At 42.5% G+C, this 15,805-nt stretch overlaps 1 protein-coding gene across 1 annotated transcript; it reads right to left on the reverse strand.

Annotated features, from left to right (window-relative positions):
• Nucleotides 1–439: 439 nt before the first annotated feature.
• Nucleotides 440–15,637, reverse strand: LOC123233708 (prostaglandin G/H synthase 1-like). The gene is made up of 10 exons (XM_044659765.1): nt 15,544–15,637; nt 14,608–14,724; nt 14,136–14,276; nt 13,221–13,364; nt 11,788–11,969; nt 10,813–10,896; nt 10,017–10,263; nt 6,992–7,278; nt 3,049–3,196; nt 440–795 (listed from the first exon to the last, which is right to left on the reverse strand). The coding sequence occupies exons 1-10, from the start codon at nt 15,635–15,637 to the stop codon at nt 440–442; spliced, it is 1,800 nt and encodes a 599-aa protein (XP_044515700.1).
• Nucleotides 15,638–15,805: the final 168 nt, after the last annotated feature.

Below are 15,805 nucleotides of genomic sequence, written 5' to 3' on the forward strand. Positions count from 1 at the left end.
GCAAAAATATACTAGGCTGGACATGAAGTTGATGAAGAGAACTCATCTCCCCACTTTCCACAGCAATGCCATGTCAGGTCTGAGGCCAATGTAGTTTCCCTGGGTCCTGAGCACACAGAAGAGTCCCCCCCTAAGCGATTAAAATTCTTTAGTGATTCATTTGGAGAGGATAGAGAAAATCAATGCTCCAGAGAACCAAATTACAATCCGAGGGTTCCAGAAAGCCAGTTAGTAGTCAGGAATGTCTATCAGAAACCAAAGCTCTGAAAAATTAATCAGGAACTCCAACACTCTGGAATGTTAGCTGAGAGAACAGTGCTCCTGAACATTTGGAAAAACCAACTAACGACCCAAAGCTTTATAGCATAAAACCAAGAATCCAAATTCCAGACTGAAGAGCAAGAATAACACAAAGCCTTCTGGATTGCCAACGCTTCTCTCACAGCTCAGTAGATGGCCTCTTCACACTTTGCTTGTCCACTTGGTCTGGGTCAGGCACACGGAATGAGACATAGGGACACATTTTGACATTGAGACAAACCAGCTTCTGCAATGTGGCTGTCTTGACAAGGTTAAAACCAATTTCACCACCAAATGTGCTGGGCTTCCAGTACTCTGGAGAACAGATAGGGTTCCCCAAGAGTCCCTTGAGGGAGAAAGGGGCCCCAATCTCCACCATACTCTCCCCAAAGATAGAGTTGGGCAGAGATTTCTCTAGAAGTAAACCTGGGTAGAATTCCAGAGCATCAATGTCTCCATACAGTTCCTCTAGTTCTGCTGATTTCTGCTTCTCTCCTACAAAGAGGGAAGGGAGAAACATATCAGATCAGCTCCTCCTCCAAAGCCACCTCCAGAAATAATTAGGTATATGTCCAGGATAACACTAGGAAGTAATCTTCCCTATTCACCCCTAGAGGCAGTGTGGTATATCAGAAAGAACAATAGACTTGGAATCAGATAATGTGGTGAAGTAGTGAATGGAGGGTCAGACTTTCCCAATTCCAATTCTACCTCAAATGGATAGTAGCTATTGTAGTCACTCAGCCTGTTTCCTCATCTACATAATGGAAATAGTCATTGCACTTACTTACCAGAGTTGTTTTGTGCAAGTCCAGTCCCTTTTAAGGACAAATAAAATTGAACTGGGCTCAGAGCCTACACTGGCTCACTCTCATGTCAGGCCATGCATTAAGTGACAGGTTAAGACTACTTCATCATCCAGCATCTAAGCTACTCTGAAGTTCCAAGGCCATGACTTAAGGAGAGACCAAGAACTAAAAGGGAGGGCCATAGAAGTTCAAGGGATCTGAAAGTTCTAGGAAAAGTTTAAAACACCATGCAAGTATAGACCCCCACCCCACCCCCACTGTAGAGCTCTGGTATCATTCTTGGTGGCCATGATGAAAATTGGAAGCCATGTCTAACAAGCCATCACTGGGTTAAGCATAATTGGCTGCTGTTCCATAATTCCACTGATGTACTAAAGAATGGATATACTAAAAGAAAGACAATTTGGAGCTGTCTAAAGACTTAGGTCGGGGCTACCTCAGATGGAGCCATTTCCTTTTTGTATCTTATTTCCTTTGGAACGAGTCCTCATGAGATTTCCAAAGGCTTGATGACCTATAGTCACAACAGCAAAGGTAACTCTAGAGTAGTAGTTTCTGACAACAGGAGAAAGTGACTTATTTGAATAGGTTCAGCCACTGCCAAAAGCAAATAGCCTAAGCTAGAGTAGAACCAAGGCAGATATCAAATAGAGAGATCATAAAGATCAAACTCAGTTGACTGATCTGACTATGCCAACACAAGGAAATGCATCATGACTAATTGGCAATCTTGCAAAAACTGTTCTATGTCCCAATAAGACTTGAATATTATCCTTCCACGTGAACTTCTGAGTTCTAATCTGGTCATTCTGCAGTGCTCATTATAATTCTCTTGTGCTTATCTTGGCTTTCTTCAAATAAGAACAAATTACCTGTCCTATTCCCAATTCATGTTTGTACTTTCAATACCTCTTTTACTTCTGCCCCTCTTTAGGGGAGAAGCCAAGGCTGCAGCCCAAAACAGAAGAGCCCCAGAAGTAGTCAGGATGAAAGGGCTGAGATGCTGGATATGAGTGTGGGGAACCCACCACCCCAAGGATCAGCTACACTTCCTTAGCAATGAATCTGGCAAACAAGCAGACGGCTGGACCCAAGAACAGGGAAAGATAGGTATTATGATTCCTAGAAACAGTTGCTTATAGCCTCTAGGCTAGACAAATGTAACATATTACTAATAATAATGGCAACAATAGCAGCAGCAGCGGTGGTGGTAGTGGTAGTGGTGGTGGTGGTGATAGTGGTAGTATGCTTTCCCTAAAATTGAGACTTCATTGTGTTTGAAGGTGATCCTTGGGGCTCAAAGGCCACACCACTAAGACCAAAGTATTATTAGGTTCTATATCACATTAAAATGGTTCCAGTTTTGTTCCCAGCAATACACCATCTATTGGTTATCCAAGTACCAGCCTACCTAGGTACAAGTGATCAATATTTTGCCACAGAAACTCAGAAAGACTATCTCCCATATTGTCGTTCAGTCATTTTTCAGTTATGTCTAGCTCTGCCTGATTCCATTTGGGGTTTTCTTAGCAAAGATACTGAAGTGATTTGCCATTTCTTTCTCTGACTCATCTTACAGATAAGGGAACTGAGGTAAATAGGGCTAAGTGATTTGCCAAGGGTCACACAGCTAGTGGCTAAGGTCAAATTTGAACTCAGGAGGATGGGTCTTCCTGACTCCAGGCCCAGCACTCCATCCTATTTACCATATACTAAAGGATAAAGAGGCTAGCACCTCTCCCTCCCCCTCCCAAACAAGAAAGGATCCTTGAAGTATTATGATCATCAGCAGTATTCCTGTTACATTTCACCCATATTCCCTCAACCTGCCTCTCCCTCAATCTATTCCAGTGCCTAGCCCCAACCATGAGATCTATTTCTTCTAAGACAAAAAGCATGGGGTGAGAGGCTGGAGGAAACCAGGATGCATGTTGCTGACCTGTGAGCTCCTGGAAGGAGGTGTAGGGTTTCATGCCAAAGCGCTTGCGGTATTCATTGAAGGACTGAAGCCTTAGTTCCCGTGACTCCTTAATGGTGCTGATAGCCACGTGCAAGACATGGTGGTTAATGTTCCTGACCCCACCAATCTGGGAAAGAAGAGACACATCCATATTATAGCCAGAGAGTAGCTAAGTCCAAGCTTTTAAAAAAAGATTTATGACCTATGATTTTGATTCTTTAAAATTAAGAGGAAATTAAATGAGGAAGGTATCTAATTGTAACTACTTACTTGTAGGTGTGGAGGTGCTCATAAAATGTAGAAATAGAAGGAATCCTAGGGATCATCTAGTCTAACCTCCCCCACCACCAACCCTGACCCTGTTGCTCACCTACATAACTCTCCTTCAACTCCACCTCCTGCCTCTGCCCTTCCACATATGGGGAAACTGAGAGCCAGAAAAATTAAGGGGTTTGCACAAAACCAGCTGAAAATGGTAGAGCTAAGATTTGAAAATCTGAGTCTTCTTATTCCAATTCCAGGCTCTTTTACACTGTCTATAGTTGTTTCTCTACAGAAGCCTATTTTCCCCTGTTTTTTGAAAGTGTAGGTGGATGGGAGAACATCCTCTTTTCCAATTGCTGGTACCTTTGAGGAGCCTCACAATTGGAACTACAAAGTCAGAAGCCAGAAAACACAGGCTACATTAACCTGGTGGCAGCATATTAACAGCAGGCGGAATAGTCAGGAGTCAATAAATGCCTTGGAATTGGATTTGATTTCAGAAGATCGTGGAAGGGTCCTAAGAGGTCATCTAATTCAACCTTTTCTTTTTTTACAAAAAAGTAAACTGAGGCAAATAGGAAAGTGGCTTACAATAATCACAGATAATAAATGGTAAGGCCAAAATTTGAATCCAGGTTAAAATAATAATAATAGCAATAATAATAACAACAGCTGGCATTTAGATAGCATCTTAAGGTTTGTAAAACATTCTACAGATATCTCATCTGATCCTCACAACTACGGAAAGTATTTGTTATTATGTTCCCCATTTTAAAATTGGGGAAACTGAGACAGGCAGTGGTTAAGTGACTTGCCATGAGTCACAAAGCTAGTTGCTGAGGTCAAATTTGAACTCAATCTTCTTGACTCCAGGTCCAACATTCTATCTACTACATCACCAAATCCATCACTCATTCCATTTTGGTATCATAATAATTTTGAATACTATAATTTGGGGGGCTTGGGGATGGGGAAATAGAATTTATATTTGCACCAAAATTCTGTTTTATAGCCTGCAGTATATAAAGCATTTTCACATATATTATCTCTACCTATTTCACAGGGTTGTTGCAAAGAAAGCAATTGGTAAACCCTAAAATCATATAAAAATTTGGACAATTATTATTTCACTTAACCTTATTATTATTCTCTCCCTTTTTACAGATAAAGAAACTGGGGATCTAATAGGGAAAACCCCATGACATCAACCAGGATTGTCTATAATTAGATTACAGTATCAAAGGGCTAGAAGGGATTTCAGAGGTCATCTCCCCCAAAGGTCCTCTTTTGATAGACAAAGCTCTGAACCTCAGAGAGTGAGACCTGCCAAGAACACATAAGTAGCAAGTTGGGATTTGAACCCATATCCTTCCACTCCAAATTTAGTGCCTATTATACACCCTACCTTTCTTCAGGGTATTTCTGTATACTTTTTGTTTACATTAAAATGTTTTCATTGTAGGAGCATTTGGAGCAACAACAATACCAGGGACCACAAAATGATGACTATTGCTGCTGCTGGCATTGTAATTCTTACAGAGAAATGCCCTCTTTCCTCCTGCATGTGTCTTTTTTTTTTTTGCACCAGACTTGTGGATATGTTAGTTTAAAGAACTTCTAGTGAGAAAATTTCTTCTCCCAGCACAGATCAGCTCCTGCCTGTGGCACTGAGAAGGTGGTTGTGTTGCCAAGAGTCATGCTGCCATTGGGTGCCAGGTCCGGGCCTCGAGCCCAGGTCTACCTGATCCAGCTGCCCAGGCTTCCCAGCACAGCTGCCTGTAAGCTGGGATTCTCTGCATGGACTGGTTCCTAGGAATTGCAGCTGCCGTTGAGATCTGCTCCCACCTGGTGGATGCCAGTGGTAGTGCCTGGTTTAAGGTTTTACAGAACTAGCAGCAGGTCTTCCTTCCAAACACAATCAAACTACAATATATATAGCTATACTCGACGTAGAGCTTTATGGATTGCAAAGGACTTTATATATGCTAGCTCATTTTAGCTGCACAACAATAATGTGAGGTGGGTGCTATGTGTTAGCCCCTCTTTACTGATGAAGAAAATGAGACTGATCAAGGTTCAGTGACTTGCCCAGGATCATACAGTTAGCAAGAATCTGAGGTAGGATTTGAAGCCTTCCTAAGTCCAAATTGAGGGCTTTTATCCACTGCTCCATTCGGCTGCCACTAACATGTAGTAGAGTAGGGAATCCCTGGATTAAGATCAGGAAGACCTGAATTTGACTCCTGCCTCAAGATACTCCAGCCGTGTGACCTTTGGAAAGTCAATTAACCTCTCTCTCAGCCAGTTTTCTCATCTACAAAATGGGGGTGTGGAGGTGGATAAAGTTGTTGCTTCAGTCATGTCCAACTCTATCTGATCCCATTTGGGGCTTTCTTAGCAAAGATATTGAAGTGGTTGGCTATTTCCTTCTTCAGCTCATTTTACAGATGAGGAAAAAGACCAACAGGGTTAAGTGACTTGTCCAGGGTCACAGAGCTAATAAGTGTCTGAAGACTGGAACTCAGGAAGAAGTCTTCCTAAGTCCAGGCCCAATGCTTCATTAGGTTCCCATAGGACAAGCGGCTGTGCTGCAATGTCTGGATCAGGTAGACTCGGGCTTGAGTCCCCATACCTGGCCCCACAGGCAGCATGACTCTTGGCAATGCACTGACTTGGTCTTGGTCAGCCTCAGGCACAGAGAGTAAATTGTAGAGTAGGTGCTGATCTGTGCTGGGCAAAGGAATTTTCTCACTAGAAGTTCTTCATACCAATGCATTCACAGATCTGGCTTTGAAGAAAAAAAAAAAGGTGCACATGCAGGAGGAAAGAGAGGATTTCCCTGTAAGGATCATGTGCCACCAGCAGCAATATTCATTATTTTGTGGTACAGGGGAATCATTATATTGCACCAAATACACAAGATGCTCCTACCATACAATCATTTGGAAGTAAACAAAAAGTATATAGATATACCCTGAAGAATGGTAATGTGTATTAGGCACTGTATTTCAAATGAGAGGACATGGGTTCAAATCCCATCTTGCTACTCATGTGTTCTTAGCAGGACACTCTCTGAGACGTTGTCTACCAAAGGAGGACCTTTGGGGGAGACGACCTCTGAAATCCCTTCCAACCCTTCAATACTATAATTCCTATAAAACCTGGAAAGGTGATTGGGCTTCTCCTCTCTGATCCACAGTTTCCTCATCTATAAAAAATGGAGAGCATAATGAAACTAACAGTGCTGCTGTGAAAACCAAATGAGACAATGTGGGTTAAGTGTTCTACAAACCTTAAAGTATTATATAATTGAGAGGAATAACACGATATTTTATTATATTACAATATGCCAGGCCCTGTGCTCTGCAGATACAAGTACAAAGAATGAGACAATCCCTGAGTAGCTAACTGAATAAATGAGGGCCTTCCTGGGGATTTATGCTTTTTTAAAAAGGGGGAAAGGTTTATACAAATAGGTCTCCTTATTGAAACAAATGGTATTTGTAGCTTGAATTATCCATCCTTATGACCAAGGCAGGATCAAAGCGAAGTCTTCTGCATTCATATCCATTACTTTTTCCATTCCTGCTTCATTTATATTATGGGACAGTTGGTTTGTGAGAGGCAGAATGAAGTCTAATCCCATCCTGGGACCTACCTGGCCTGCCCTCTGTCGGGAGAAGGCATCCACCAGGGCCTCCACGCCATAGTCCAAAAGCATGGAGGTGTTGAATACAAACTGCTCATAGCTGTATTCCTGATCTCCCACCACAAAGGAGTCTGGCATGAGTGGGTGCCAGTGGTAGAGATGGTTAAACTCCAAGGAGATACGGTTTTGGTACTGAAACTGGATTCCAAACAGCAGTTCAGGGTCAAACTTCAGCTTCAAGAAATAGCCACTAAGGTGCTGCACATATTCTTCAATGACAATCCTGATGGTCTCCCCTGGAAGGATTGATCAGGGCATAAAGTTCAGAGGAGAGAGGGACAACAGGCCATGGCTCCTTCCTCCCTTTCTTGAACCTCTGAGCTAGGTCATCCGTGAGACTGTGTTTAGAGAGGCAGAGCAATTGCATGAAGAAAGGAGCAGATTTGGCATAAGACAACCTGAGCTCATGTCCTCAATCTACTTACAGCCCCTGGGACCTTGGATAAGTTCCTTGACAGTCAGGCTTCAATGTTCTTATCTCTAAAATGAGAAGGCTGGACCACATGATCTTTAAAATCTCAAATCTACAATTCTGACTCTTTGAATTCCCCCAAAAGGCTAAAAAAGATAGTTGCTCAAGGGATCCAGCACCATCACACAGAGTGAAATCAACCCCTCAGTCTCAGAGAAGGCAAAGCACTTTTTAGCTGATAAGGAAACGAAGATGAAATTATTTGCCCTTGGTCACAGTTAGAATCAAAGAATGTCACAACCGTATTGTACTTCAACTAAGTTCAAATTTTGAAATGATGTCATTGAGATCCATAGAAGTTAAGGGACTTAACCCAAGGTGGTACAGGAAATAAGTGGCATAAATGCATATATTTTATTTTTTAGTCACAGGACAAAAAGATGGATGGAGGAAAATCAAATGCTTGTTCGTTGAAAAATAAAACAAAGTTTAGAAATAAACATAATAGGATTCAAACCCAGAGACCCTGAATCCAAAGTCCAGCATTCTTTCCATGACAGTACACTGCCCACATAATAACTAATCATAATCACTTTCAGCTAGACACAGAAGAAACTCTTAGAGCCCCAGAAAAGGTTCTCTCTATGCAATTTCTGAGTGACAGTTAGCCAGTTCTTGACATCTCTGATTCCTAGGTGCCCCTAGCAATGAAATGGGACTGACTACCCTCAGACAGTGAGACTCTAGCTATAAGAAGTAGAAGAAGGGAAGGGGTGCGGAAAATAGAAGTGGATAAAAAATCATTAGCAAGCACTCAATTCTTGCTTTCTCATTTATCTTGCATCTTTTCCCCTGCTTTGACTTTTCCTGTCCCTCCTCCAAATCATCCCTAGTGAATCATACTAATTCGAGTTGAGACAAGTCCCCACCCCATAGCTTCCCCCTAGAGAAACCTATCTGTTCCAGGGGACAGGAACTGATGAGTCAGAAGGAAAGAAGGGGTGAGGGAGGGTCACCAAAGTAATGTCAGGGAGGGACCCTTCGGGCTGACCGAGCAGGAAACGATTTGACATTCAGGCAGCAGTGGCCCCCAACCACAGGGATACTCAGTCCCTGAATCATTCCTCTCTCTGTGACCTAACCAATAAGAAGAAAACAGGTGGGAAGTATTCAAAAGAACTCAACTGAGTCCCTCTTGGTTGAAGGGATTCATACAGTTTGGGAGAAAGGATAAAATTCCTCACAAGGGCCTTATTCTTTCCCGACAGTAGAGGCCTGGTGAATGCCTTATTCTCTCCCTGTGGGGACGCCAGAGACACTCCAAGCTAGAGTGGTGGATTTTGAAGTGGTATGAACTTTAAGAGCTTATTAAATTTAAGTATATAAGCCTAAATCTCAAGAATTATGATTGGTATCATAACATTCATTTGTAAAACATTTGGCAATTTTTTCCTTATTTTTGTATGGAAAGAATTTATTTCAAAATCAAAAGAATGTCCAAAAGTGTTATTTTGCATATCAGTGGCAATCGATGCTTCACAAACATTAACAAGCAAAATAGTAATTTTATTCTTTAATCACAAAATAAATTAATACAAAATTTACACTACTAAGTTTGGGTACTAGAATGAGGAAACTTGTGAACGTATAAAGTACTTTTCCTATTTATGCCTTTGCACTCTGATTTATGATTGTGCCCACTTTCCATGTACTCTGTTTCATGTTGTCTCCCCCATTAGCTTATGAGGTCCTTGAGTTGAGAGACCACTTTTTTGCTTTTCTTTGTGTTCCCCTTAGCATTTAGTCTCTAGCAAACAGCTAGCATTTGATAAATGTTGAAATGAATTGAATTTACTAGTCGAGTTTTCCTTAATTATTTTGAGCTGGATGTCCCTTGAAAAAGAATGTAGCCTTAGCAAGGAATGACCATGACCAATGAGAACTTTAAATTTCCCTAGGGAAACAGGTACAAAATGGATCCTAAGACCCTAGACACTGTGTCCCCAGCTTAGCTTCCTGGAGGCAAGACTAGCTAACACAGAGGGGATAATAGGAAGGAAAAATAAGCTTTACATAGCATTTATATAGCACCTTTAGATTTTCAAAGAACTTTACAATTACTTTCTCATTTTATTCTTACAAAAATAACTCTAAGAGGTAGGTGCTATTGTGATCCTCACTCTACAGATGAGGACAATGAGGCAGAGAGGCTAAGACTTCTCTAGGGTCACACAATCCATAAATATCAAGAGCAGGTTTGAGCTCAGGTCTTCCTGACCCCAGGTCTAGTCTCTATCCACTGAACCACCTAGTTAGAAGGGTGCTCCAACCATAAAATATTAGAAAATAGAGCTAGAATGTCACCAGTGGAAGAGCCTAAGTAATCTAGGAAAGGGAAGTCCAGGCCCTTGGCAAAGAGCACATGGCTAGTACTTGGTACACAACCAAAACTCAAACCCAAAGTGCCCTTTGTTTCATTACATTCCCCAATGCTGTTGCTCCCAAGTGCAGGCTTTGATGTTCACCTTGAGGAATCTGGACTTGGGGGCAACTTCCACTCACCTATGAGGATGAGTCGGGCCGTCTGAAAGAGCTGCTCATCTTTCCAGGAGGGATGCTCAGCTCTCAAGATGTCACAGACACGGTTGTGCTCCCGAAGCCAGATTGTAGCATACATCATGAGGCCTGGGAGCAGCCCAAACACCTCTTGGCCCACAGCCATCTGGTGGCCTTCAGGAACATTTTCTGGGTATCTCATGGATGCTTGAGTCTCAGCCACTGAAGGTGGATACATCTCCCCATCCACCATCTACAACAGAATCACAGGCCTTGATCACCTGTGGAAGGTCAGAGCTCATATTCTCTAGCAACCTACCCTGAGAAACATTCACAAATGGCCTTCCAGCCCTCTCTAGTGGCAGGGAATCCAATACCTTCTCAGGCAGCCAGTTCTACTGCTGGACAGTTCCAGTGACTGAGAAACATGCTGACCTCAAATCTGTCTCTCAGTTAGCTATTCACATTTCTGTTCCAGGTTGCTTTGCAGAAATTAGAAGTTGCTTGTAATGTCCCCTTCTCCACCCAACAAGGTACCCTGACCCTGGGCCCTGAACCTACTCCATCTCTTCCTTCTGCATACCTTAGTGGCAATGCTTCATGCAGTATGGAGAGGGCTGAGGGCTCATCTCCACCTCCAAGCAGAATACCTCCCACCCAGGAAACATCCAAAGGAAAGGCATCCCTTGGCAACCTGGCAGACTGATCCTTTCCCCACTCTATACCAAACCTTTGCACCTATTTCTGGCTATTCCAGGGCAGGCACAGGCTCAGATTTCATTTCATAGTACCCCAGAACTACCTGAAACTTGAGCTTCCCATCTTTGAAAAGGCGTAGCTGGTACTGGCGCTGTGGGTTGTCTCCATAAACTTGGTTGAGGTCTACCTGACAAGAGAGGGAGGGCAGTCATTTGGCCAGGTTTTTCCTGCCCCTAAATTAGGACTTTGAAAGGACAAAGGGAGAAAATACAGCTATCAAGGCCAGGGCACAGGACAGATTAGAAAACCCACTAAAGAGTCTTCCAGCCTGACAGATCTGATGGAAAGGAAGTTCCTGAGGGCAGGGACTGGGTACTTAGGTTTTGATTTTTCCTTTTAAAAATAAAACTTTTGTCTTCATGTATTCAGTGCCTAACAATACCCAGCATGTGGTAGAAAATTAATAAATTCTTATTGATTGATTGGATTTCTTTGATACACAAGAGTGCATGTGCACACAATCACACACTGGAAACACACACAAATACACATGCACACAGGCAAAACACATATACATACACACACCTGGACATGCATTCCATCATACACATACACATATGCCAATACACATACACAAGTGTTTGCATTTAGAACCTCTGGTCTCATCATTACCCTCAAGCCACATTTCCATAAAACTTTAAAGTCTACAAAGTACCCTTTCTACAACTGTGTGAAGGCAAACAGGCTTTCTGTAAAAAGATTATTAGCCCATTTCACAGAACAATCAACATCTCAGATGAAGTGACTTCGCTAGCTTCATTGATCTTAGAGCACTGAATCTAGAATTTATTACTTTCCTCCTATGTGACCTGATTTTGATCTTGAGGAAACTGAGGCCCCCAAAAGATAATTCATTTGCACAACATCTCAAAGTCAGATCTTTTCAGCCAAATGTAGAACTCTTTACATTAATTAATACTATATTTCATATAGATAAAAAAACATCATGGGAGGTGTATACCCCAAAGGAGAGTGTTGGAATGGGAGTAGATTAGAAGAGAAATGAGTTGGAGCTCACCCCATGACTCAGAGCACTGGTGAAAGCAGAACCCATCTTTCCAGACGTCTTGAAGAACTGATGGATGAAGTGTTGGGCAAAGAAGGCAAACATAAGATTGCTCCCCTGAGGGTCTGGCACAAACTCTTTCCGGAGCAGGAAGCTTGTGACCAGCACCTCTGGATCTGGCAGCTCTTTCTTCCCTGTGAGGAAAAGAGCCAGGGTGGGACAGGCTGAGGAAATACTCATAATCCACTCAAAGAACACTGCCTGGATTGCTCTCTCCCTTCAATACTTCTAGGGCATTATTCCCCAACTCTGATGTATCAGATTGGATTAGTGTAAAAAATTGCTTAAGAATTTGGAAACTTGACTTTTAATCCTTTCTCTAAACTATGTTACCTTCCATGAACAGCTTTGAACTCCCTCATCTGTGACAGAACAATAATTTCCACCTTAGCTATTCCATAGTACTGTTCTGAGACTTAACTGAGGAAATCACAGAATCTCAGAGTTGGACAGTCCCTAAGAGATCCTCTAGTCCAAATGCCTCCTGAACTTCCTCTAGAGGGATGACTCAGATTATACGCAGACAGAAAAGAGGAAATTCACTACTTTTCAATATGTGACCCATTTCATTTTTGACCAATTCTGATTTTTAAGGGGTTTTACATTATGCTGAATTGAAAAATACCTCTGCTGTGGCAACCACACTCCCCTATGCCTCCACCTCACCCTTTACCACACTAGTTTTGTCCTTGGGACCAAGCAAAAATCTAATCTGTCTTTCACATGACGTGTCAGATACTTGAAGAAATATATCATGTCCTCTTTAAATCTTCTGTTTCCCAGATGAAATATTCTAAGTTTCTTCAACTGATTCTCATATGGCATGGATTCACCATTCTGTCACCATCTCCCTAATATGTAGGACCCAGAACTGAACAAAAAAAGGGTTTGAGGGGCAGCTAGGTAACACAGTACAACACTAGACCTGGAGTCAGAGGATCTCGTTTGAAGTCTGGCCTCAGCTATTTCCTAGCTATGTGACCCTGGACAAGTCACTTAATTGCCTAATCCTTGCCACTCCTTTGCCTTAGAATTGAAACTAAGAGACAAGGTAAGGGCAGAATAGAGCAAAAGCATTGTCTGTGTCCCTAAGATACCACATCTCTATTAACTGTGGTGTAATGGAGAGAACTCTGGATTTGGAATCAGAGGACTAGGCCTTATTGACTATTCATTCACTGGGGGACCTTGAGAAAGTCACTTAAGCTCATTAGGCCTCAGTTTATTCATCTATAAACACAGGAGTTGGACTAGATGATCTCTGAGGTCTTGTCTAGCTCTAAATCCTATGACTAAAATATAGACCAACAAAGGAGAGATCCCCATCACTCAATGCTGGCCACTGCATTGCTATCATTCCCACTACCCCTATGCCAAGGAATTACCTTTGACCCCCATGGGGGTAGGACAGTCTTCAGGTACAGGGGGTAGGACTCGAGTATAGAAGCTCAAATTGGCATAGGACTCCCAGCTAATGTAGCCGTGGTCCGAGTTGTAGGTGGGTGGGCTGGGAATCAGGTTAGCTCGAACTTTGGGAGAAGAAGAACAGAACAATCACTTAGGCACACAGGTCTTCAGACCACTGTCCCTAGTAGGAGAAGGAGACTGAGCCTTTGTGTTCAGGGTGCCCACAGGGGGTAGGGGAAAGAGGAGAGAGACAACTTTTACCCTCAAGAAGCTGCCCAGGCTGATAAACCAGGCCCTCCCCTCCAGGAACATCACCCTAATCTAAGGAAGGAGACATAGGACTTAAGGTTAAGGGAACCCCAGGGTTCCAGCCCAGCTAGTAAAAGTTTTATCTGACATCAAACTGCCTTCAGTATTCATGTCTGCTGAGCCTTATCAGATGCTGTGGATTCCTCTAACTTAGTAAAGCAGAGCGCCTTGGTTTGATGTTCCACAGATTAACTGGAACATAAGGCCCAGACCCGCCCCAAATTCATTGTTCCCTTTGATGTTGCTATCTCCTGAACCAATATACTCACTCCAGACCCAGTATCTACCCTCTGGTCTCCCTGGGCAAGGAGAAGTGGTGACAAATTGAATAGGAAATTCAAACATTCTGGGTACTATTTTCAGGCATCCTAATTTTAACATTCCCTTTCTTAACATCCTATGTGCTAAGGTTTCTTCCAGCTTTAGCTTTCTGATTTTAACTTTCTAATTTCTGTTTTAAGGTATCTTTCAGATTAAACATTAACCCTTTAAGTTCTATTCCAGATCTTTACCAGTACTAAGATAAAGGACCCTCATGGATGGACATCTTTCCAAAGTGTGAGAGGGTTGGAGTAGAGACATACCAGTAAGCACAAGCCTCATGAGAACATCTCTGATGAAGGTAGTGTTGATAATGTTCCAGATCCAGCGACCATGGGTTAGGATGAAATGGTAGAAAGAAGGGCTGGGTCGCAGGGCTTCCCGGATCCTCGTCCATAGCTCCGCTGGTGTGGCAGTGGGGAATGGATGGAAATTTCATCAGACTCCCTCCTCCCCAGGCTCAGATACATGATTGCATATGTAAAATCCATAAGAGATTGCTTACCCTCTCAAGCAGCTTGAGGGGTTAGGGGAGAGAGGGAGAGAATTTGAGACTCAATATTCTTTGAAGAACGTTGGAAAGTGTTTTTACAGGCATTTGGAGGGGGAATAAAATGAAAAATAAAATAACTAACAAGGCTCAGATACAAAAGTATAGGAAGGATAGGGAGCCAAGGAAGGAAGGGAGGGGAAGTAAAGATGATAAGGGATAGGGGCACAGGGAGCAATACTCACGGGTGGTACAATTGGGCCCATAGTAGCCAGTTCGGGTGCAATCACACTGGTATCTATCTAGGCCAAAGCGCACACAGACACCTTTGTGTTGACATGGGAAGTAGCAGCAGGGATTCACTGTGGGGAGATGATAGGATACATAATTATAAAAAAACCTCCTCTGAGTACTCCATAAAATACTCCCCCAAAACTTACCAGTGACCAACCCCCAGAACATGCAAAATGCCACAACATATGTCTCCCATGTTCTCTCCTCTGAACAAGTGCCACAATGGCACTCACTCCTCCCTAAGACAGACACATACAATCATGTAATTTAGACCTGAGAAGAGTTACAAGTGGGATCTGATCCACTTCCCTTTTTATAAACGAGAAAACAGAGGCCTAGAGAGGTTACATGATTTTCCCAAAGTCACAAAAATCATAAGTAGCAGAGCCAGGCTTCAAATCCAGGTCCTCTGACTCCAAATCCATTACATTAGATTTCCTCCCATCCTCCCCCCACTCAATGCTGGGTCTTTCTGAGGGGAATGTGCCAGGACCCCTATCATTCCTTCTTCCCACCTCATAAGTCATCCTTATGACATCCTCATAAGTGATGCCACTTGTTTCCATCATTCACTCCAGATATTCAGGCATCCAAACTATCTTACAAGAAACCTGGTGGAACCAATCCCAAGTGAGAACACTAATACTCTCCTTTCAGAGTTTCTGTAGCATTGATGTGTTGTGAGTCTCTTCTTATCAACCTGACCAATCCTTATTTTCTTTTATAGAACCCTTATCCATGTCACATTCCTATTCATGGGTTTATTCTAAAGCTGTGTCATAGGTCCCCCCTATTCTTTCTCTATCCACCTTCTCTTGGCAATCTGAATGGTTTCCATGGCAACAACTCATCTTTATGCAAGCTACTCTCATATGTAAATACTCAACCTTCATTTTTCTTTTGAGTCTGAACAGAGTCCAGTTGCAATTTTGCATCTCCAATTCCCAGTTTGACTGGTCCAGCTGGATGTCCCACAGGCATCTCAAATTCAACATGTTGAAAAATAATGTCAGATCCAGTCAAGATGGCTACCTGAATGGGGGGTGCCTTGGTTCCCACATATTTATTCCCACAAAAAAAAACTTTAAAACACCAGGTCAGACCAAATAATGATTAAGAAATATGATCAGAAACTACAGTGAATAAGTT

This window comes from Gracilinanus agilis, chromosome 2 (assembly GCF_016433145.1).
Source record: "Gracilinanus agilis isolate LMUSP501 chromosome 2, AgileGrace, whole genome shotgun sequence".
Lineage (NCBI taxonomy): Eukaryota > Metazoa > Chordata > Mammalia > Didelphimorphia > Didelphidae > Gracilinanus > Gracilinanus agilis.

Excerpts from the sequence above, each read along its gene's own strand:
- LOC123233708 (XM_044659765.1), bottom strand. The coding sequence starts at position 15,637 with ATGCCTGTGGGACATCCAGCTGGACCAGTCAAACTGGGAATTGGAGAT. Across the intron at positions 10,897-11,787 it reads CCAGTGCTCTGAGTCATGGG|GTAGACCTCAACCAAGTTTA; the intron begins GTGAGCTCCAAC and ends CTCTCTTGTCAG. Across the intron at positions 3,197-6,991 it reads CCCGACAGAGGGCAGGCCAG|ATTGGTGGGGTCAGGAACAT; the intron begins GTAGGTCCCAGG and ends CTTCTTTCCCAG.